This window comes from Quercus lobata, chromosome 4 (genome assembly GCF_001633185.2).
Source record: "Quercus lobata isolate SW786 chromosome 4, ValleyOak3.0 Primary Assembly, whole genome shotgun sequence".
Lineage (NCBI taxonomy): Eukaryota > Viridiplantae > Streptophyta > Magnoliopsida > Fagales > Fagaceae > Quercus > Quercus lobata.
The window spans coordinates 68525741-68548524 of NC_044907.1; the positions used below are offsets into that span (position 1 = coordinate 68525741).

At 33.0% G+C, this 22784-nt stretch overlaps 1 protein-coding gene and 1 pseudogene across 1 annotated transcript; one reads left to right on the forward strand and one right to left on the reverse strand.

Annotated features, from left to right (window-relative positions):
- Window positions 1–5015: 5015 nt before the first annotated feature.
- Window positions 5016–7163, forward strand: LOC115987416 (alpha-1,6-mannosyl-glycoprotein 2-beta-N-acetylglucosaminyltransferase). Its single transcript, XM_031110954.1, has one exon. The coding sequence runs from the start codon at window positions 5686–5688 to the stop codon at window positions 6976–6978; it is 1293 nt and encodes a 430-aa protein (XP_030966814.1). The 5' UTR covers window positions 5016–5685; the 3' UTR covers window positions 6979–7163.
- A 7985-nt stretch (window positions 7164–15148) lies between these two features.
- On the reverse strand, window positions 15149–20195 carry LOC115983172 (annotated as a pseudogene).
- Window positions 20196–22784: the final 2589 nt, after the last annotated feature.

A 22784-nucleotide genomic window follows, 5' to 3' on the forward strand; every position in this document is an offset into this window, starting at 1 on the left:
GGTATGAACTTCTCTCATAGTGTTTTTGCTGCTCAGGTGGTAAATAGAAAGGCTTATGGTTGTAATACTTGGGTCTTGGACACTGGTGCAATTGATCATTTTGTATGCTCAGTGGATTTGCTAACTTCAATCACAGCTATTAGGCAATCTTTGGTCCAATTACCTAATGGGGAATCAGCTCAAGTAACTCACATTGGGACTGTTACTCTTTCTTCTTCCCTAGTTCTTAAAAATGTCCTTTGTGTTCCATCTTTTTCTTTTAATCTCTTGTCTATTAGTTCTTTAACTCATTCACAATCATATTGTTGTGTTTTTCTGTTTGCTTATTGCTTCATTCAGGACCTTATTTCCTGGAAAACGATTGGGGTAGGCAAAGCACTTGATGGATTGAACCTGTTGCAGTCAAACAGCCTTCACCAATTCTCCAGTTCTTCATTTGCTACTTTCTTATCTACTCACAACCTCACTGATGCTTTTGGTCATTTCACTACTGTTACTTCCACATCAGTCTCTTCTCAACCTTCATCTATTTGGCATGACAGGTTGGGGCACCCATCTGATGTCAAACTCAATAGTTTGTGTCATGTAATTCCTTCTTTAAAACCTTCTTGTAACAAAGGTTGTCAAATCTATCCTATGGCAAAACTTAAGAGATTGCCCTTTCCTTTTCATAATAATATCAGTTCTTGTGCTTTTGACTTGATTCATATGGATGTATGGGGTCCCTACTCAACTCCAACTTTAGATGGCTTCATATATTTTTTAACTGTTGTGGATGATGCTACAAGAGCCACTTGGTTATTTTTAATGAAGTCTAAATCTGAAGTTAGGCAGTTATTTTCTTCTTTCTATACTATGGTTCATACTTAATTTGGCCTTAAAATCAAAGCTGTTAGAACTGATAATGCCAAGGAGTTTAACATGTCTGACTTCTTCAATTCTCATGGAATTATACATCAAACCAGCTGTGTTTACACTCCACAACAGAATTCTATTGTGGAAAGGAAACATCAGCATCTTCTTTGCATAGCTAGAGCTTTACAAATTCAATCCCAACTCCCTCTTCAGTTTTGGGGTGATTGTGTGTTACATGCTGCCTATCTTATCAATAGGCTTCCATCTCCTTTGCTACATGATAAAACTCCTTTTGAACTTCTTTTCCACAAAATTCCAAACTATTCTAATCTCAAAACTTTTGGTTGCCTATGTTTTGCATCCACCATTTCTCACACTAGATCCAAGTTTTCTCCAAGAGCAAGGAATTGTGTCTTCCTTGGCTTTCCTTTCAATATTAAAGGTTTCAAAGTTTTTGATCTTGTCTCTCACACTATTTTTGTTTCTAGAGATGTCACATTTCATGAAAATGTGTTTCCTTTTGTTTCCAATTCAACTAATTCTGTCCAGCAGCCTTGTTTCACTCCTGTGTCTTGTGTTCCAGCCATTAATCCGCTCTTTGATCCTTTAATTCAATCTAAATCTAAATTTGCTCCTGCTGTACCTCTTGATCCCATCACTCATATTCATCATTCTATTGATGATGATTTACTTGATGAGGTTCCAGTTGAGCCCCCTGATCCTATTGTTGATCCTATCCCTCTTAGAAAGTCTTCTAGAGCTGTCAAACAACCCTCCTACTTACAAGCTTACCACTACAACAAGGTATCTTCTGTCATTGCTGCCCCTACTTCCCAGTCAGGTACTTCTCATCCACTCTCTTCACATCTCTCTTATCAACACCTCTCTTCTTCTTACAAATCCTTTTGTTGTTCCATTTCTTCTCTTGTTGGGCCTACCTATTATTATCAAGCTGCTTCTAATCCCAAATGGCAAGAAGCCATGACTGCCAAAATAGCTGCCCTTGAAGCAAATCACACATGGACTTTAACCCCTCTACTTGCTGGTAAGAAGCCTATAGGGTGTAAATGGGTGTATAAAATCAAGTATAAGGCTGATGGTTTAGTTGAAAGGTACAAGGCAAGGCTAGTTGCTAAAGGTTTTACACAGAAAGAGGGTGTGGACTATTTTGAGACCTTTTACCCAGTGGCCAAAATGGTATCTGTCAAAGTACTCCTTGCTGTTGCTGCCATAAAGGGCTGGTTTCTTAGTCAATTGGATGTGAACAATGCTTTTTTGCATGGTGATTTGGATGAGGAAGTTTATATGGCTCTTCCACAAGGGTTTCATAGCCAGGGGGAGGTAGTTTGTAAGCTGAATAAGTCATTGTATGGGCTAAAACAAGCATCTAGGCAATGGTTTGCCAAGTTTTCTAGCACTTTGTTTCAGCTTGGTTTTACTCAGTCCAAAGCTGACTATTCATTGTTTACTAGGAGGCAAGGTGATGTTTTCATGATGCTTTTGGTGTATGTGGATGATGTCTTAATAGCTTGTAATGATAAGGCTGAGATAGAGAGATTCAAGGCTCTGTTGGATGACAGGTTCAAGCTCAAAGACTTAGGTGACTTAAAGTACTTTCTTGGATTGGAGGTTGCTAGATCAGCCAAGGGAATTGCCCTTTGTCACAGGAAATACACTCTTGAGATGCTTAATGATGCTGGTATGTTAGGGTGTAAACCAGCTAAGACCCCTATGGAACAAAGTCTCAAGTTAAGTCAATTGGAAGGAGAAGAGCTCAAAGATCCCAGCACCTACAGAAGGCTAATTGGGAGGTTATTGTATCTGACCATCACAAGGCCAGACATCACCTTTGCTGTTCATAAGCTTAGCCAATACATGTCCAAACCAAGAAAGCCACATTTAGATGCAGCCTATAGAATCTTACAGTATTTGAAGAATGAACCAGGGAAGGGTCTCCTATTTTCTTCCAAGACAGATTTACACTTGAAAGGCTTTGCAGATGCTGATTGGGCTTCATGTTGTGATACAAGGAAGTCAATAACAGGTTATAGCATTTTCATTGGAGATTCTTTGGTGTCTTGGAAATCAAAGAAGCAGTCCACAGTCTCCAGGTCCTCAGCAGAAGCTGAGTATAGAGCTATGGCAGTTGCAACATGTGAACTTGTGTGGATTTTATACTTTCTAAATGATATTGGAGTTAAACATGACAAAGAAGCATTGTTGTTCTGTGACAGCCAGGCAGCATTGCACATTGGTTCCAATCCCGTTTTTCATGAGAGAACCAAGCACATTGAAATAGACTGTCATGTAGTTAGGGATAAAGTTTTGGAAGGTGTCATCAAGCTTAATCATGTGAGGTCTCATTGTCAATTAGCAGACATGCTTACCAAAGCATTGGGGTACAATCAATTTTCCAATCTTGTTGACAAGATCGGGATGATGAATATACACACACCAGTTGCTCTTGAGGGGAAGTATCAGAATGGCAGTAAAGATGATCACAAGGAAGCAAGAGCAGAGCATGAGACAGCAGAGCTTAATCTGAGTGAAGAACAAAGTGCTGCATAAACGACATCAGAACTATGCAGAAATGGCAAGTAGTTTTTGGTCTCTGTATTAATGCCCACACGTGGGAGAGTTAGTTTTCTGTATGAAGTCACGTGTAGGAGTTAGTTATTTGAGTTTGTTAGTCTCTGTTATTCAGTTAGATCAGTTTCGTAGCTTGGTTCAATCTATATATAGTCTTGTACATTCATTTTTGTAATTAATAAAAAAGATAATAGAAATTCTTCATTTCTCTGATAGTATGTTGTAATAGCTCCTGTAATGGAATAGTTATTCATATGTAATAGCAATTCGGTCATTTGGTTGCATATTTATTACATGGATTAGTTATTACATTAAAATGACTATTCTTTAAATTGAAGAATAGTTATTCCTCTTATGTAATAGCTATTCCTTAGTATATATAATAGGTTTCAAAATTAATATATTTCTAAAAATATAATGTTTCCTTATACATCATCTTTTACAAACTTTCTATATGTAACAACCAAACTTATGAATAGTAATAGTTATTCTATTACAATGTCTTCTATTTCTAGTAATAAAGATTACTATTCCTAATGTAATCTACATTCAGTGTACTAAACGTATCCTAAGTGTCATATCAAAGAAAATGTCATATGCCTTATATGGAGGCCTTGGAGACTAATTGATATACGAAGCATTTTAAAGCCTTGAAGGATGATGCTGTGCCGTCCTCGAAGAGGACAATATGCAATGATGAGGTAGGACGAGAGATACTGGTAACAATGCAGACACGCACGTGATGGAATGGTGGGTACATCGCACAAGGGACGTGTAAATTTGTAATCCTTAATAAATGAAACTCTAGAAAATCTAAACTCATTTTGAATCTATTTTAAATTGAATATTCAATTTTGATCCGAAACTAAACTAAAAAAGCCTACTATATATATTACCACAATAACTATGTCTATGTGTGGCGTTATTTAATTAAAACATTCAATTTAACTTTTTTTTTTTTTTCATATAACTCTCAATTAAACTTAAACTTTTTTTTTAAATTATTTATATCTATAATACTATTTAATGAGCTTTCTCTATTTGATATTCTCATTTTTTTTTTGTTCAAAAATGTCCATACACTTTTATATTTAAGTAGAATCAAAACTAAAAGACAATTTAGTAAAAATACAACTCTAACTCCTACTAAAATATTATTTGAAAAATAAAGTCACTATCCTGTTGATTTTTAAATTGTTTTATTTATTTATAAATTAGATTCTCCAAAATAAAAATTATATATAAAATAAAAACACTTTTTTTTATATAAAATAAATGTGTAATATTTGTTCATTTTTTAAATCTTATCCTCATCACACTCCTAAATGTATCAGTAGTCTAAATACTCTAATATTAATGAGAAATGGTGAAAATCTAAAAGTAGTAGTTCTAGATATTATTATTGAGAAGAAACCTTTTCTTCTCTAGAAGTATATTCTTAAAGGGGAAACGTTTACCTTGTCCTAAAGAGGCCAGATTTACATTAGAAATGACAATGACACATTTAGCCCTCAATGTTGACTCCATATTTTGATTTTCCACAAAACGCGAGGACCTCATTTGACAACTGAACCGAGTCTGAACTCAAAACTAGTTTGCAATTAAAGCATATTCTCTGCTTTTTTTTGTAAATTTCTCGGTTTAACCTATAAAATCCCTTGGAAGTTTGCGACCCTTTATCTAAACCCCAACTACCTAACTTGAGAGAAATTGTCAACTTTCAAACCCAAAAGTCACCCTTTGGAAATTTCCTTCAACTCTACTCAATTGTTCTGTTCTGGTTTTTCAAGTCTACCAACTGTTCGATCAAGGTCCTTGATCTCAATGATATTTCCTTTTTGAAGCAACCAAATGCTTTGTTGGGTCACTGAGGTTTTGCTCTATTTCACTGACCCGAAAGGAGAACTTGATTTGTGGTAACTGATTGAATCGCAGCAACAAGGGAGCAGTGGTTTCTGTTCATGGGTATCAGTTAAAACAAGGTCTGGATTGCTTCAGTTTCATTTTGGGGGCTGTAATTGAGGTTTTTGATACTTACCCTTAATTTTATTCAATCTGTTCTCAAATGGGTCGGTGTTGTTTTTGATCTTTGACTCTTGTTTAGAATCAAATTTTGGTAATTTTGTTCATCGTAGAATATTTGGTGGGTTTTGTTTCTCTGAGCTTTAAGCGATGGATGCTGTTATTGTACAATCTATTAAACCTGTTTGACACTGTGTATGTTCTTAGTGACTTAGTTTTATGGCTACTATCAACAAACCCCAACTCAAAGCTGCGGCCTTTCGCCGTTTCTTATCCGTCGTTCTTCTCACGCTGTTAGGGGTTTTGCTACTGATATTTCTCCTTGGAACAAATTTAACTTCAAATTTTGTGTCACCGCCTTTAGATGATATAGATGAAGTTAGTTATACTAATTCACATTTGAGGGAAAAACTTGGTTTTCCTGAGCAGAGTAAATTGTCTATTAAATTGGAGAAGCGAAACCAATTGCCCCCAAGAAACATAGATCTGTATCCAAATCTAGCCAAAGATCATATAACTATTGTTCTATATGTACATAACCGGCCCCAATATCTCCGGGTTGTTGTGGAGAGCCTTTCACAGGTTGTGGGAATAAGTGAAACTTTACTGATAGTTAGCCATGATGGGTACTTTGAAGAGATGAACAAGATTGTCGAAGGCATCAAATTTTGCCAGGTGAAACAGATATTTGCTCCTTACTCACCTCATCTCTTTCCCAATAGCTTTCCAGGGGTCTCACCTAATGACTGTAAGGATAAGGAAGATGCAGCAAAGCAACATTGTGAAGGGCATCCTGATCAGTACGGTAACCATCGATCACCAAAGATTGTGTCGTTAAAGCATCACTGGTGGTGGATGATGAACACGGTATGGGATGGATTGAAGGAGACCCGCGGGCACTCAGGTCATATTCTTTTTATAGAGGAGGACCATTTCATATTCCCCAATGCATATCGCAACTTACAGATACTTACAGAATTGAAACCTTATAAGTGTCCTGATTGTTATGCTGCTAATTTAGCACCTTGGGATGTGAATTCAAGAGGAGAGCAGTGGGATAGTTTGATTGCTGAGAGAATGGGAAATGTGGGTTATTCCTTTAATCAAACTATTTGGAGGAAAATCCATAGGAAGGCAAGGGAATTTTGTTTTTTTGATGAATACAACTGGGATATAACAATGTGGGCAACTGTTTATCCATCATTTGGTGGTTCTGTTTACTCATTACGAGGGCCAAGAACTAGTGCAGTTCACTTTGGTAAGTGTGGCCTGCATCAGGGCCAGGCGGACAATAAAGCTTGCATTGACAATGGCATGGTTAAAGTTGATGTGCAAGAGATTGATAGAATTGCCAATATCAAATCACAATGGCAAGTGCAGGTCTCTAATAATCAAGCGGGCTACAAAGCTGGATTTAAGGGTTGGGGGGGTTGGGGTGATGAGAGGGACCACAAGTTGTGCTTGAATTTTGCTCGCATGTATCATGCCATAGACACTGCCTCTACTTTCTGAAGAGTTGACGTTTTGGCATTTTGATTTTTTTTTTTTCCAACTGAAGTAACTGGGGAAGGCTTGAATGTTTTTGTTGTGTAATTTAAAGGTAGCATAAGTAGCTGTTATTTGTTTAGAATATCCCACGGACCTTCATTTTGTTTCTTTACAATACTGCTTCAATCAAATGGATTTTTCTTTTGCTATTCCAGTAGTACAGATTACTTGTCTGTGTTGCTATTGGCTTTCTGCTCAGTTTCTTTTGTTCTTTCTGCTGGAGAATCACTCCCATATGTCTGTTAGTGTTGTTCTGATGAGCAAACACATCTTCTTTGTTTCTCTTTCTGCATCTATGCATGTATATGCATCTGCATATGTGATTCAATGCTTGGGATTAGATGCCTATGGATGCAACAACTATGTTTTCTTTTGCCAGAAATTTGTATGTTTACATGTTTATCTTTTGCCAGAGATGATTTGTGACTTCAAATCTTAACTTGTCAAAGGTCCAATCGATTGTGTGCACTTTGCCTTTGCCCTTGCCCTTGTTGTCAAGTTGTCAACATTGGTTGGGATGTTCATGCTTCATGATCATTCTTCCGACTAAACTTCTTATCTTTAGAATTGTTGTTCTTGTCTGTCTCATCTAACTTCCTTTGAAGTCCATTAAACTCTCTGCTACCGTGATAGCTGAAGTGAGGCCATTTACTTTCTCCCTCCTAAGTTCGTTCTGAATTCACAACTGCAATCCAGCCATAAAGTTTTAAAGCTTTTCTTCCTCACTTATACTACCCACTTTGAGCATGAGAGATTGAAACTCTTCACATACACAGCAAAGACAGATTTCCCAGCTCTTGTTTCATCTCTGGCCAATCAGTGATAGGTTGGCGTGAAGAATCCTCAACTCTGGTTCTTTACCATAGTTTTATATCACACACAAGATACACAGAAGTAATGCTAACTTTATCTGCTCCTGGTATATGCGCCACTACGAAATACTGTTAGACATGGAACATGAAGTTCTCTACTTCATATTCACCAATAAATGCACCATTGAAGGCCTTAAGCTCAGGGTTCCAAACCTCTGGTCTACCCCTGCCTCTGGTCTACCCTTACGCTCTCAAACCTCGAGAGAATGTTTAATAACTCGTTATAATAGTAAGCTGCAATCGGAAAATAAAGAAGTTAAAAACATAAATAAATAAAAATCCATCATCTTGTTAATGCTCTTCACTAGAAAAGCTAAATGCTTTTCACTCAGATCTAATTTAACCAAAGAGCCATGGATGCAGACACGACTCTTCTATTAATTGTTTGATGGAAATACTTTCGACTAAAAGAAGAAAGTAAAAGAAAAAAACTTTGGCTGAAGTGAAGAACACATCTAGCGGTCAATGAAAGTTCAAAAGTGTTTCGTGACTCTTAAATAGCTGTTGAAAGAACAATTCCATCATCTTGGATTTGCCTTTAAAAACAGAAAAAAAAAAGAAAAGAAAAGGTGAAGCTATCTAGCTGAGATCTTTTGGACCTTAATTTGGTTAGGAAAAAACGAAATTGTTGATTTTGGAAGACATTTGTAAGATCAGCCATGCCCTCTGATATACAAGGTTGGCCAATAAGGGAAGTTTAAAGCATAGATGAATAAAAAAGCTTTCTGAGTACTTGTGTATACAAGGGCGAATAGAGATCTTACATGCAGAAAAATATAAGGAACGTTCTTGGAGAAGACATAAAGAACTTACTGAAATAATTTGAATAGTTCCTAATTTGTGCGATGCACAAGAAAGTTTTACATAAAGGTGATACATATTTATATATTATATTTAATAAAACATTTTTTCCATCATCAAAATGTAAAGAAAAAAAAAATTTCTAAAAACTTAAAGACATAATATTGACTTTTATATAACTTTTACTTAGAAAATTTTTATTTAATCAATTAAAGTTAGAAATTGGAAATTATTAACTAAAAAAAATCTTTCTTAAAATCCGAACTTTCACTTAAAAAAAAAAAAAAATCTAAAATTTCATTTTTATTCAATTCAGTATTTTGTTTATTTCCGTAACAATTTTGCTAATAGTGACTTCCAAAATGATGTAGTTTTGAGTTTTTTAAATTAAAATAAATATGAAAAGTTAATAAAAATATTGTTTCATGACAAAAACAAAAATTAAAATTAAAATTATTTTCAAATCTTTAAAGAAAAAAAATACTAGAGATATTTATTAGAAGGGCAAAACTTAGGTACAATACCTTAGGTACAGTACATTAGGTTCCCTACTTGAAATTTTGACACCTGTCCAATTTAACAAACAAATTAAACGGCGTTAAAACTAAATTTTTTTTTTTTCTTTTTCCTTCTTCCGTTTTTTTCCTGTACTGCGCAAATCTCCAGTTGGCTCATTTTCTAGTGGGTTTCAAACTAGAAAAGACCCTTCTCCCTCATTTTCTCGGTAACCAAACAAGAAAGATCAAAAAATAAAAGCTAGATCTATTGGGTTTCAAACCAAAAAAGGGACCCTTTTCAGCTATACCCGAAACTTCCACACTTCACATCAACAAAGCTGAAACAAATACACATAAATACATACAGAAGACAGAAAGAATCATAGATCAGAAGACAGAATCATAGATTAGAAAAGAGGACAGAATCATAGATCAGAAAAGAAGAAAGAATCATAGATCAGAAAAGAAAGAATCATAGATCAGAAAAGAAGGAAATAGATACACATACATACACACACACACCGAGAGAGAGAGAGAAAGAACGAATCATAGATCAGAAAAGAAAGAATCATGGATTAGAAAAGAAGAAAGGAAACAGATACACATACATACACCGAGAGAGAGAGGTATGAGATATTCTTTCTTTTTTTTTTTTTCTTTTTTTTTTTTGGGTTTTGGGTTTGGAAGAGAAGGGTCATGAGTGGTTTGGAAGAGAAAGGTTTTGGGTTTGGAAGAGAAGCCATTTGCAGGTACTGGAAAAAGAAGGAAGAACGAAATATGGGTTTTTGGTTTGGAAGAGAAAGGTTTTGGGTTTGGAAGAGAAACCGTGTGCGGTACAGGAAAAAGAATGAAGAAGGAAAAAAAAATAATAATAAAGAAGATATTTTAGTTTTAACGCCGTTTAGTTTGTTTGTTAAATTGGACAGGTGTCAGAATTTTAAGTAGGGAACCTAATGTACTGTACCTAAGATACTGTACCTAAGTTTTGCCCTTATTAGAAACAGTAACACTACTCACTTTGTCAACACTGCCACTTGCCATTCCCTCTACTCCACCACTGGCTACCAACACAATCTCTCCTTTGCCACGAACCACTTCCTCATCACCACCTCCAATCCACCACCACCACGTCTCGCCCTCTACCACTGTCAACCACTCTTTCCATGATATCTCATACATATTTGGAAAATGTTAAAAATACTACAAATTTTATTATATAAAGCATATAAATTGATGTAATAGTGAATGAGATTGGTAGATTTCAATTACCTAATAAATGAATATTTAAATTGTTTTTTGTGTAGTAGCACATCAATTTGTAAGCTCTATGTAGTAAAATTTGAGAATATTTTAGTTAAATCACATTTTGCAAACTCAAAAATCAACTGGTTCCAAATTTTTAAAGTATATTAGAAAAGTCAACCCCATAAATTTTAGTTAAATCACATGCCCCACAAATCAAGAGATTATGAACCATTTTGAAACATGTGACAAAAGCGTAGAAATAATTGTGTAATATAAGTTTACTGTTAACTAGAATATCCCCTCTCTCCGTGTGTGTATTAAAATACTAAGTGTTCTAAAAAAAAAAAAAAAAACAAAACAAAACAAAAACAATGGGTTAATCCCACATTAGAAAATGAGTGTAAGTTAAAAAGGTTTAAAGCATATGCTATGTATTCAAGAGTTAGGCCATTCTGGATACATACTACTGTTAGTTTCTTTAAAACTTTCTCCCATCTCTCCGTGTGTGTTTGTTAAAATACTTTGTATTCTAAAAAAAGAAAAAAGAATATCACTCTCTTGTAACAGCTAAATGCCAATTACTAAATGAAATTATGTAGCCTTGAAAGAAAGATATAACTCTCTTGTAACAGCTTCAACACTTTGCCAAAAGCCTCAATATACTTATGAGATTTTACTTTTGTCATGAAAACAAATCTCGTTTTTGACAAGTACTATCATCCAAATGCCAATTACTAAAAGAAACTAGGAAGAAAGATATAAAAGACATTCAATGCCTAAGACAACTAATTAAGGAATATCGTATGGGCACCAATGGACGATTAGCTGTTGGCAGACAATAAAAGCCAGCCATTAATACCAACAACTTCATATCCCATAAATGCAGATATTTATTCAGACAATGAATACAAGAGCTATAAAACCCACACAAACCAAAGGAAGGAGGTATACAATTCTCACCCCAAAAATTATTCCCAAGTTGAATTCTTTTGCAATATGCTCCAATTGAATTTCATTCTATCTTAATCATCAGAGGCCCTTTGGCATACACCACACCGATGTATTTCTTTTTCTCTATTTCATATCTTATTGTAGGTTCGTCTTTATACGAATCCAACACCTTTGTCCATTTGTATTGGCAAGGAGTTCAACCGACGATTTTTTACATCATCAATTATAAAGCCAGATAAGAATAGCACCAAAAGCTATAAAGCCAAAGAAGAATAGCCCCAAAAGGTTCGTCTCTGGACAAAATGTCTTTGTCCATCTAAATTGACGAGGAGTTCAACTAACGATTTTTTGCATCATCATTGACTAATCCATGAAGTAATAAATACGTTCTTTCCCTACAATAGAAAAATCATCCCTTTCGACTGAGCATTGTCAATTCAGAATGAGATGATTTCATATTCTAATAAACCAAAAAACCACATAAATGCAACTTACATAAACAACCATATCATTACTATATAGTGGCGGCTCTAGGAATTGTTTCTAGGCTGGTCATTAAGAAATATAAATTATACATGTGGGGGGTTTGAAGACTGAGGAGGATCAGACCGAGGAATAATTTGCATAGTCCAAGCCCAAAGAGATAAATATGTTCTGAGGATTTTGCCTACCAGATGATGGAAACAGAATCAGGACAATTGGTGCCCTGTGGTGTTCTAGGGAAAGGAGAAGAGATAGTGATGGAGGCAAGGATGGTAGGAGGAAGTTTCCTAAAGGGTATACTTCCCCCCTCTGCATTTAATGCCCTACACCAACCTTATCAGCTGCATTAATATGGAAATGATCCCTGAGCAGTAATTTCACAGTTAGCAGCCCTTTCCGCCACCTTTAGCAGAGTTTTGATAAGACAAGTATCCTTAGGAATGCCTAGAGGCATATAGGTGGAGGATTAGGATGCAAGGAAAGGGGATATAAAAGGAAGGGAATCTCCCAGAAAAAGGGGATGAACATTTTCTTTAATAAATAGAAAAATAAGGAAGTGAACAGTGTATTATCTGGTGTAAAACCTGAACCAAATATATATAAGAGACTAATCCTCATACCAGCCCGAGGAGAACATCATTCTCAATTACTACTTAATTCTCACTTATCTATTACTCTGGGCTCTTCGGCCTTAGACTTGAACTAAGCTTAGAACTGCACTTGAAGTATTTTCTCACTCTCTTCTAAAAATTCTATTGTTTGGGCTTGGTTCGAAGGACACGGTACCATTGTTCTTAGTGGGCTTAGACATTTATTTTTTGAGTACTTACAATACAATATTTAATAAAAAATATAGTTATATCTTATTATCAATACTGCAAGCTATATCTCTTTCAAAATTTTAATTAAATAAGATTTTTCTTGGATTTTTCTTTTTGTTTGTAAAGGCCCAATATATTGTTAAAATGACCAAAGTTTGAATACAAACTTAGTTGTAGCCTAAAACTACAACTTTTACTAAACAAATTAACATAACTACATATTTTGAAAATCTAACTATTGAATTATATGTTTTTTATGTTCTTAAAAGACATGTCAAATTTTATGTCAATCGGATGTTATTTACTATTTGATCTATAAACTTATTTTTTATGTATGATTTTAGACTACAAAAACTCGAAAATTAAACATTTGATTGATGACATAAGCTATTTATCTTTAATCTTCTTGAATTTCGCAAGTATAGAGGATATAAGAAAAAGAAATGTAATCTAATTATGGAATTGTTAAAATTCATATCTAATAAAAAAATATTGAGTGGAGTTGTAACCTTAATTTACAACCAAGTTTGTTACTAAACTTTGTCCAAAATTTAATTATATTGGACCTAAAAAAAATTAGGGTGGTCACACATTTTTTTAAGGTAAAAAAATCATTAAATTTTTAAATTTTATATATAATAATGACTTTTTTTTTTCTAGGCTAGGGTGGTCCTGTGACCACCCTAACTCTAACTTGGAGCCGCCAGTGTTACTATACACACACGCACATCTGTCATAGTGTTTTAATGTGAGATCCCCACATACAGAGATTATAAGTTTAATTATACTTGTGTTTTTAGAGCATTAGTAGTATTGGAGCTAAAAATTTAGCTATTTGGCTCTACAAAAAACTACTTTATCTATTTTACTTACTTATTTTACAAAACATCCAGTAGCAGTGGATCTATTTTAACTTTTAACACAATAAAATAATATATACATCACAATAAAATAATATATCTACTACAATAAAATAATACATCCAACTAAAAAAAACACCACAAACCGATCATTGGCACAGTCCACAGCCATTGCCAACCAAGAATAACCACCACAAAAACCTTTCCTCCAGCCACATCTACCTCCACCACCACTCCACTAGCAACAACCTCTATGAGACAACCACAACCCATGGCAAGAAGAAAAAAAAAAAAAAAAAATCAAATCACCACCAAACCCAGAACAGATTGGCGATGAAGATCGGAGATGAAGATGAACCCATGGCAAGAAAAAAAAAATCAAACCACCACCAAACCTAGAACAGATCAGCGATGAAGATGAACCCACAGTGGCGTTGAGCTTCAAATAAGGCTGGCTGCGTTGAGCTTCGACTCGGGTCGGTGGTAGTGAGACAGAGAGGTGAAAGTTTGAGAGAGTTTGAGAGTTTGATGATTTGAAGGAGAAAGGGTGAGAATGAGAGGAGAGCAAGAGCAGAGTAAAAAGAAAAAGAAAAATAATAATAAAAAAAAGTATTATTTTAATGGAGGTAGGATTAAAATATTATTTTTTGTTTTTACCCTTCACCTTTCGTACGAAGCCAAATATAGCTTCATACGGAAGGCTAAAGCTAAAAAATTTTAGCTTTACCTTCATTGCTGTGTGAGCATTTTTTGGGTTTGTGTGGAGCTAAAATAGCTATATAGCTTTTTAGCTCCACTACTACTAATGCTCTTAGTACTTTCAAAAGAGCATGAACTATTTTGAAACATAGGATAGAAGCAGGGCCGGCTCAAGGTATTGTGGGGCCTAAGGTGATAACTTTAAGTGAGATCTATTCTTATATTTTGAATAATAAAAGAATATTTATTCAACTTTTTTTTAATCTATTTTTTTAGAAAAAAATTACAAATTAAAATGAACCCATTGCATTATTCAACGACTATACAACTAAAATAAACACTATTCATTGAATGAAGTAACCAAATACTAAAAAATTATGATTGAAAATTTTAATAAAGTTATATATTTGATATTTCTAAATAGAATTTGAGTAAAAATTTATTTACTAGTGTAAGATTAATAAGTTTTTTTAACATTTATGTATGAGAGATTAAATTATTGACCCATCCAATGAAAATATTTTCTTTAACTAGTTTTTCTTTGATAAAAAACAACTACTTTTTTTATTTATTGGTGAATATTTAGGACTTAATTAATACTTCTATTGGTACAGGAATATCTCTATTGGTAAAAATTTAGAGGCCTTTTTTCATTGGGGGCCTTAGGCGGTTACCTATTTATCTCACCCATTAAGCCGGCACTGGCTAGAAGTTAGTTTTAAGTATAAAACTGGAATTACTTTCTCTTTTAACAACTTCAGTACTATCATTCAAAAGCCAATTACTAAAGGAAATTAGTGACTGCGGAAGGAAGATACAACACTTTTTCAAAAGTATCAATATAAATATGAGATGTTACTTCTGTTATGAATCCAAATCTTGTTTGACAACTGATAATTTGCATTCTAGAGCTTATGTAGAATAATGTGAGCACCATATTCTGGTTGAAGAATCATAGTTGGGAGCGGAGAATGAGCATAAGATGGGGACAGCTCAAAGGAGAAGCGTTGTAGAATCATTGATAAAGTCATTTTCGCTTCTATCATAGAAAAATGTTGTCCAATGCATATCCGAGGCCCCCATCCAAATGGGATAAATGAAAGTTGACCCCTTGTTGCTTTCAAAACTCCTTCTGCAAACCTATCTGGATTGAAGTCATTTGCATCATCACCCCAAATTTCATGGTCATGATGGACAAGGATTGCCGGTGTGCAGACTTCAATTCCAGCTGGTAAAAACAAATTTCCGAGTTTTGTATCCACATGAACAGTACGAGAAAGATTAATTATTGGCGGATATAGTCTTAGAACCTCAAACAAAATCATGGTCACCTGTGGCATGGCACGACACATTGTGATATATATAGAGTAAAAATGCATTAGTGATATGCATAACATACTCAATTAATAAATCTTTGATAGAAGTAAATGCCCTTGAAAAAATGCTGAATTCAAAGAAGTTTAAAAAATTAAAATTTCAACCTTGTCAATGATAGAATGTATTTGAATAACTCATTTCTGTACGTTGTATAATAACTAGTAATTTACCCATGTGATACATAGATAGTGTTGTAATATTTTATTTAAGATAGTTTTGGAGAATGTTGTACATGTATTATAGCATAATTGGTAAAGAACTTTATTAGTAATAAGTTCATCATAAAAAGTAACAATTATAAATTACACACACATATCTACTATAATTATTCAGTTGAAGTAAAAAAAAAAAAAAAAAAACAACAACTATGGAGAAATATTATAGGATAAAAGTTGATAAAGAATGCATTTTTCTCTTTCTCCTTAATACTAAAAACAAATATACATCCCAAACACCCACAGTCAATCACATTATTTACATAACCCACAAATCAACAACATCTGACCTTAATATCAAAATCATAATTGTCGTTGTCACTCAATATAAAATGCAAGCCTCCCTTCCTTAGTTGTATCAAACTCATACGGGTTAGGATTAGATGAAACACAATATTAGAACTAGGTAGGTTTCATCTAAAGATTAAAGGTAAATGACATCAATTTTGATTAGTGTGTATTTGAAATGAGATAGCATGAAGGGTTATTGGTGTGTGTGTGTGTGTGTGTGTATAATGGTAGAAGTACAAGAGGTGAAAATGGTGAATTAAAATGCAAAGAGTTTTGTGTGTATGTGTAAGGGATGAAAAGTCTTGAAATATTGAACCAAATGAAAATAAAGTCAATATTTAATTTGTTATTATCTATGATATGACACTTGAGAGTATTTCAATCATCTTTGCATAGAATGTGTCACTTGGTAGAACTTCATCTTTGCACATACATATATATATATATATATAAATATTTTTTTTGATGATTGATTTTACCTACCTTTGTTTCCCTATACAAAACATGGAAAATACACAAGAAATACACAGGGATGACTATGATGTACTTAGATAGCATTAATACCAATCTTACAGAGCCAAACAAGCTGGTCAAAATTGATTCAAAACCACAATTGTGGTGGTGCAATTTCCTCAATTAACTAAATAGGTTCAAATATAATAATCAAGATATATTCCTGTAAGAAAGAAATGATGTAGGGACCTGCATGGTGTAAATCCTTTAGGAAATAATCTATTTCTTCTAGAAAGAAATTCAAAGTAAATAAATCAAAAGTACTCACAACTTTTAGGTGATTCAACCCATCAAATTCTGGTTTGTTTTTTCCAAAGACTTGTAGGACCTCTTCTCTTGCACGCGCTTGCCAACTTGGATACCTACCCAGAATTATCATCGTCCAAACAAGCAAAGCTGCAATTGTCTCTTGTCCCGCAAAATAAAATGTCTTACATTCCTCAATTACATCTTGGAGATTCATTCCAACGTTCTTGTTGTTCCCATGTTCTTGAATTTCTTTAAGGTTGGACTCAAGAAGTATACCTAGTAAGTCATCAGCTCTAGCTTCACTCGCTTTTATTGCCTTCTCTCTTTTGTTGATAATGCCTTTAAGTGAAGCTTGTATTTCCTTGTCAATTTTTTTCATCCTATTGTTTATTTTAGTTGGCAGAAACCTACATGTGAAGCATTAATGAGACAAGAATAAAGTGAATTACACCTCTCACTAAAAAGAAGGGGGTTGGGGGGGGAGTGAATTACATCAATAAGAATTGAATCTTCTCCTCAGGCTGTGGAGAAGAGCATGAATATATAATGATTTAACATATTTATTTCGGGTAGAAGAACCTTATTATATATATTATTAAATTATAGTAGCATTTTTATTTGATTCTTTTGATAAATGAACATAAGTCTATAAGAAAAATTTGATTATTTGTTGTTAGCAGATATTGAAATGTTTTGGTTTACCTCCAACCCGGAATGTAAATAGACTGTACTGTTATCATTGCAATCTCAGCTTGTTCTTTTTGGAGTTCAAAAATACTTCTCCCTTCTTCATAGCTACTCCCAAAGGCTGTTCGAGAAATCACATCACTTGTCAAAGTTTGGAGATAAGGCCATATATCTAACTCAATTGATCCCTCTTTAGACACCAAACTTTCCCATTTGCAAATCATGTCATTGCAACACTGATAAAATGCAGTTGACATATTCTACAGCAAACAACATGAAAAAATTACAAGGATTGTACTTAGTAGGCACATCTAATTACAAAAACTACATGAAAAAAATACAGCAAGCATTTAAAATATCCAGATATAAGAACATTTCAAGTATATTCTAGTAAAAGCTGTAGCCAAATGTCAGTGAAAACTGTGGTTTGTACTTAGTAGGCACATGTTCACACGCGCACACACATAATCTTGGTGTTATATGTAACTAATTGAAGCAGATAAATGCTATATTTGCACATATTTTTACTTTACGCTTGTTGGATCCACACCTGGAAAAAGATGTAATTAAATTCGAGAAAATGTTTTAATAAATTTTGAGAAAAGGTAACATGACCTACAATATATTCACCACCATTTTAATCATTAGTTTCACTTCAAACACCATTGTGATTAAACGAACAGCAAATAAATGTTAAGAATAAAGTAACCTTCAACTTCTCATGATGGAATGCTTGATTAATAATCTTTCTGTGTGTTGTCCATTTCTCACCCTCGTGCCATGAAAGTCCGTTTCCTAGCAACTTGATATATGGATTTCCAAATGGCCTTCGGAAGTCACATGTCTTGGAGAAGATTTCTTTTAACTGTTCAGGATTCATAATGTTCACTAGGGGTGTGGGGCCCCTCCATGTAAAAGAATTTTTACCTGCATATATATATATATATATATATATATTGTTACTATAGGACAAGTTGAGAGAGCATATGAATTTTGGTCGTTGACATAAGCAAATAGATAAACTCATGAAGATATCAATTAACACAAACACATCACTGGAATTACATCAGTTCTTTGGGATTTCATAATTTGTAAGTGTAATTACATTAGTTGAAAATATTTAAGACTTTTATGTATACTGATTGTCTCTAAGGTTAAGCAGCAATTTTTAGTTTCTAAAATTTAAAGAGATTGTTTTTAGTCCGATAGATAATGTGACCAAACTAAAAAATTAACATATCATCACTTCATTAGATATATTAAGAACTAAAAAAAATTAATTTAAGTTTGGGAGAACTAAAATCATTCGCTTTTAGTTTGTTAGGGACTAAAAACGACGATCGTATCAAACTTTCGTGACTAAATTGTTCATAGCCTAAAGTTTAGAAACAAAAACATTGTATTTTCCCATAAATATATAAATCTTAATACAAGGATAGTTAGAAAGTTATCACTTGAACAGTATCAATAGTAAGAAGGAATGTGATTGATCATCATTTGAAGAAAGAATGGTTTCTATCTAGAAAAAGTCAAGTTGCACTTGATATTCTCTGATTACCCCTAGGGAAGTAAAGTAGGTTTTAAAATATTCTTGTATAGAGAATTAGAGATTCACGGGAAAAAGAGAAAATAGTAGAAAAGAATACCAGGAAAAAAAAAAAAAAAAATCCATTATTTCGTAGTGGTGTTGCCGTGATAGGAATAGGATGGCATCAAGCTACTTGAATTATTCGAATTTATCCATCAAACGCAAAATTCATGGCAAACCTCATCTAATGATGGGTTCATTAAGGCCCACCAAATATGGACGCTAGTCAATAGGATTAAAAACCATCATTTAGCTTCTTAAAAAAAACCCATTATTTACTGGTAGAAAAAAAAATATATATATATATATAAATAAATATATATATATATATATATATTAAGTACTATACTATATTTGGGGGTGTTTGGTATATGCACTTAAATAATAGTTTTTAGTTTTTAAACAACATTACACGTATTTTTACGCATATTTTTACACACTTTTTCATCCACACGTATTTTTAAAAAATACAAATAACGTTACTAGAATAACATTACCAAATGGCCATAGGTTTTCCATGTAGATTTAAACAAATAGCTGGATTGCATTAACTCTTGTTGGGAAAGATATACTAATGCTGTACTGGCTAATGAAGACAAATATTTAAATTAAATTCGTGAATCTAATATATTGCACTTAAAAAACTGCATCTAAGTTGTTTATTCTTTCAGAAAATAAAAACTCATGCGTCTTGTTTATATGAAAATAAAATAAACAAATAAAATTTCATCAGGCAGATCCATGTAAACATACCATAATTGGTCACAACTTGATGGATCAAGGGGAAGACACGTGGTGCAATGTCATGGGTGAAGTTGATGGGTTTAGACTTGGCTTGACTGCTCATCTTAGACCACTCCTTCAAGTCTCCAAACAATAGCCGGTACGAGTTGCCGCTCAGACCTTGCTCTCTCAAGCACCTCTCCAGCTTCTTTGGCCTTAGCCACACCCAATTCACCAATCTCCATGCCCATGTTATTAGTACAACAATTGAACTAAGGAAACTGCAATTCTAAGCAATGATATTTCCATGTTCTGAGATAATAGAGTGAGTGTGAATAAAATGAATTAGAGGGGATGCCTTTTATAGTTCCTATTTTCGAGAAAATCTCTCTCTACCTCTAAATTTTCAATTTGATTGATCTACTACAAAATTCCAAGTTTATTGTATATTTATTAATAGACTTTATTTGATAATTATGATAATTATTAATACAAATTTATTTTAATTATATTTGTATATGAAATATTAAACATGAAATTCGATAATTCATAGTTTTTACTGAGTATTTATTATAATTGCGTTTTTATAGATATTTATTTTAATAATTACTATTAATAGATATTTACCATAATTCATCATAATTAATAGGAATTTATTATAATACTTATTAATATAAGATTATGGCATTTATTACTACTAGCCTCATAACAAGGCTCTTTTTATTTTTATTTTTTATTTTATTTTAGTATTATAGTTTTTCTTTCATTCATCTATTTTAGTGTCATAAATTTCATTCTCTTATCTCTAAATTTTCACTTTGATTGATCTACTACAAAATTCCAAGTTCATTGTATATTGTTTAATAGACATTATTTGATAATTATGATAGTTATTAATACAATTTATTTTGATTATATTTGTATATATGATATATTAAACATGACATTTGATAATTCATAGTTATTTACTGATTATTCATTATAATTGTGTTTTTATAGATATTTATTTTAATAATTACTATTTAATAGATACTTATCATAATTCATAATAATTAATAGGTATTTATTATAATATTTATTAATATAAGATTATGGCAACTATTAATACAAGCTATTTTGCTTTGCCAATTTACTTCGATGTTCTTCTCTTAAAAAAAAAAAAAAAAAAAAAAAAAAAAAAAAAAAAAAAAAAAAAAAAAAAAAAACCGATTTTACTTCAATGTTTTAAAGGGATTAAATAAGCTTGAACAATAAAGAAAAAAGGGTAAATAGCAAATTGCACCCCTAAAGTTTGGGGGTTGTTAGGTTTTAAAAGTTTACAACAATTAGCAAATCGTGAATACAAACTTGTTTAGATATAGATCCTAGAGTCTATGGGTATTATTAGACAATGCTCAAGGCAATACAAATCAAGATTCAAGAATATACAAGTTGCAGAAAGAAGAGTTCAGATACTACCTAGTTTGATCAATCGAAAGACAGGCTCAACCGATCAAAACACGTATTTGCAGAATTCTATTTCAGCCCAAACTCTACTTAAACGTATTAGGTTTCAAGTAAAACACTACTAGTATATAAAGGAAACCCTAAGCATGTTTTTATAAGACTTTTCAGAGAGAGAAGAGTGTGCCTCTTTTTGTATCTAGGGTTTTGTACCCAAAAACTCTCTCATATCTTCTACCTATGTTATTCCTTGAAGAATCTCAAGATTCGGTGTTGTAAAAGTTGCTGCCTTCTTTAGTCATTAAAGGTGCTAATGATCTAAACCTTCAAGGGTGGTCTTGGAGTCACAAACAGGAGAGTTTGTGTGTGTGTGTGTGTTATTATTATTATTATTTTTAATCACAAGGGTGGGTGCTTGTGTTGCAAAGACCTAATAGAGAAAGAGTCTGTGGATTCGGAGCTTGCACGTGGTCGTGTCAGCAAGTTCTACATGTGGTAACAATAGGATGTTAGTGGTTTAAGTCTTATTGTAAACTTCGATTCTCTATAGTGGATTTACTTTTTATCTTGAGGATAGTTATATTAAATCTTCCCTAAATTTTTTACCGATTTGGTTTTCCTAGGTCATCATATCGTTTTGTTATTTATTTTTTCGCTGCTTTACATAATATGATTGTTATTGTTTTAACCTAGATCTGAATAATAAACCTAATTATTCACTTGGTTAATTAATTAGTTTAAACAACTTAAGTTAAGGGGTCTAAAAACGTACAAGTGGTATCAAAGCGGGTTAGCTCTTGATTTAGGTTATTATACCTAGAGTTAATCCTTGATCCCTGTTCTCATTGATAATTTTAAGTGTTTTACTATTTTTGATTGTGATGTTTTGAATAAAAAGGACACTATTATTTCATTTGATCTTTTTGAGGCTTGTGAAAGGAATTTGCAGGATTTCAATCTTTCTTAGAAGATTGGTGTAATCCCTCAAATACACTCTACTTCACATGGATTTTCACCTACAAAGCCGAAGACTTGTGTTATATGGGTGAGAAAAGATTCTCTAAGGTGAGTGTTGTTTACTTGTCCTTGATTTAATTCTTTCAATTGTTTGTGAACATGTTTTGTTTATGTTTTTGGTTTTTTTTTTTTTTTTTTTTTTTTTTTTTTTTTTTTTTTTTTTATTTTAATCCAAAAACATTGAAAATTTTCAAAAAGACAAAAATATTTTATTTTGTGTCTAGTTTTTATTTTTCTTGAGGATTACATGAATTATGATATCTCTCTCTTGATTTAGAATATACTTGACATTGTGGAGAAACTTGAATAGTATGTATTGATCAACTAAGTGCATGATTATTTTGAGATAAATATGATTTTGTATGAGTATGTACTAGTTTGTACATTTACTCAAGGGTTAATTAAGAAATTACTATTTCTTGTTTGTGTACCCTCTAT

Bases quoted from the DNA above. Each gene is read 5' to 3' on its own strand.
- LOC115987416 (XM_031110954.1), top strand. From the start codon at position 5,686: ATGGCTACTATCAACAAACCCCAACTCAAAGCTGCGGCCTTTCGCCGT.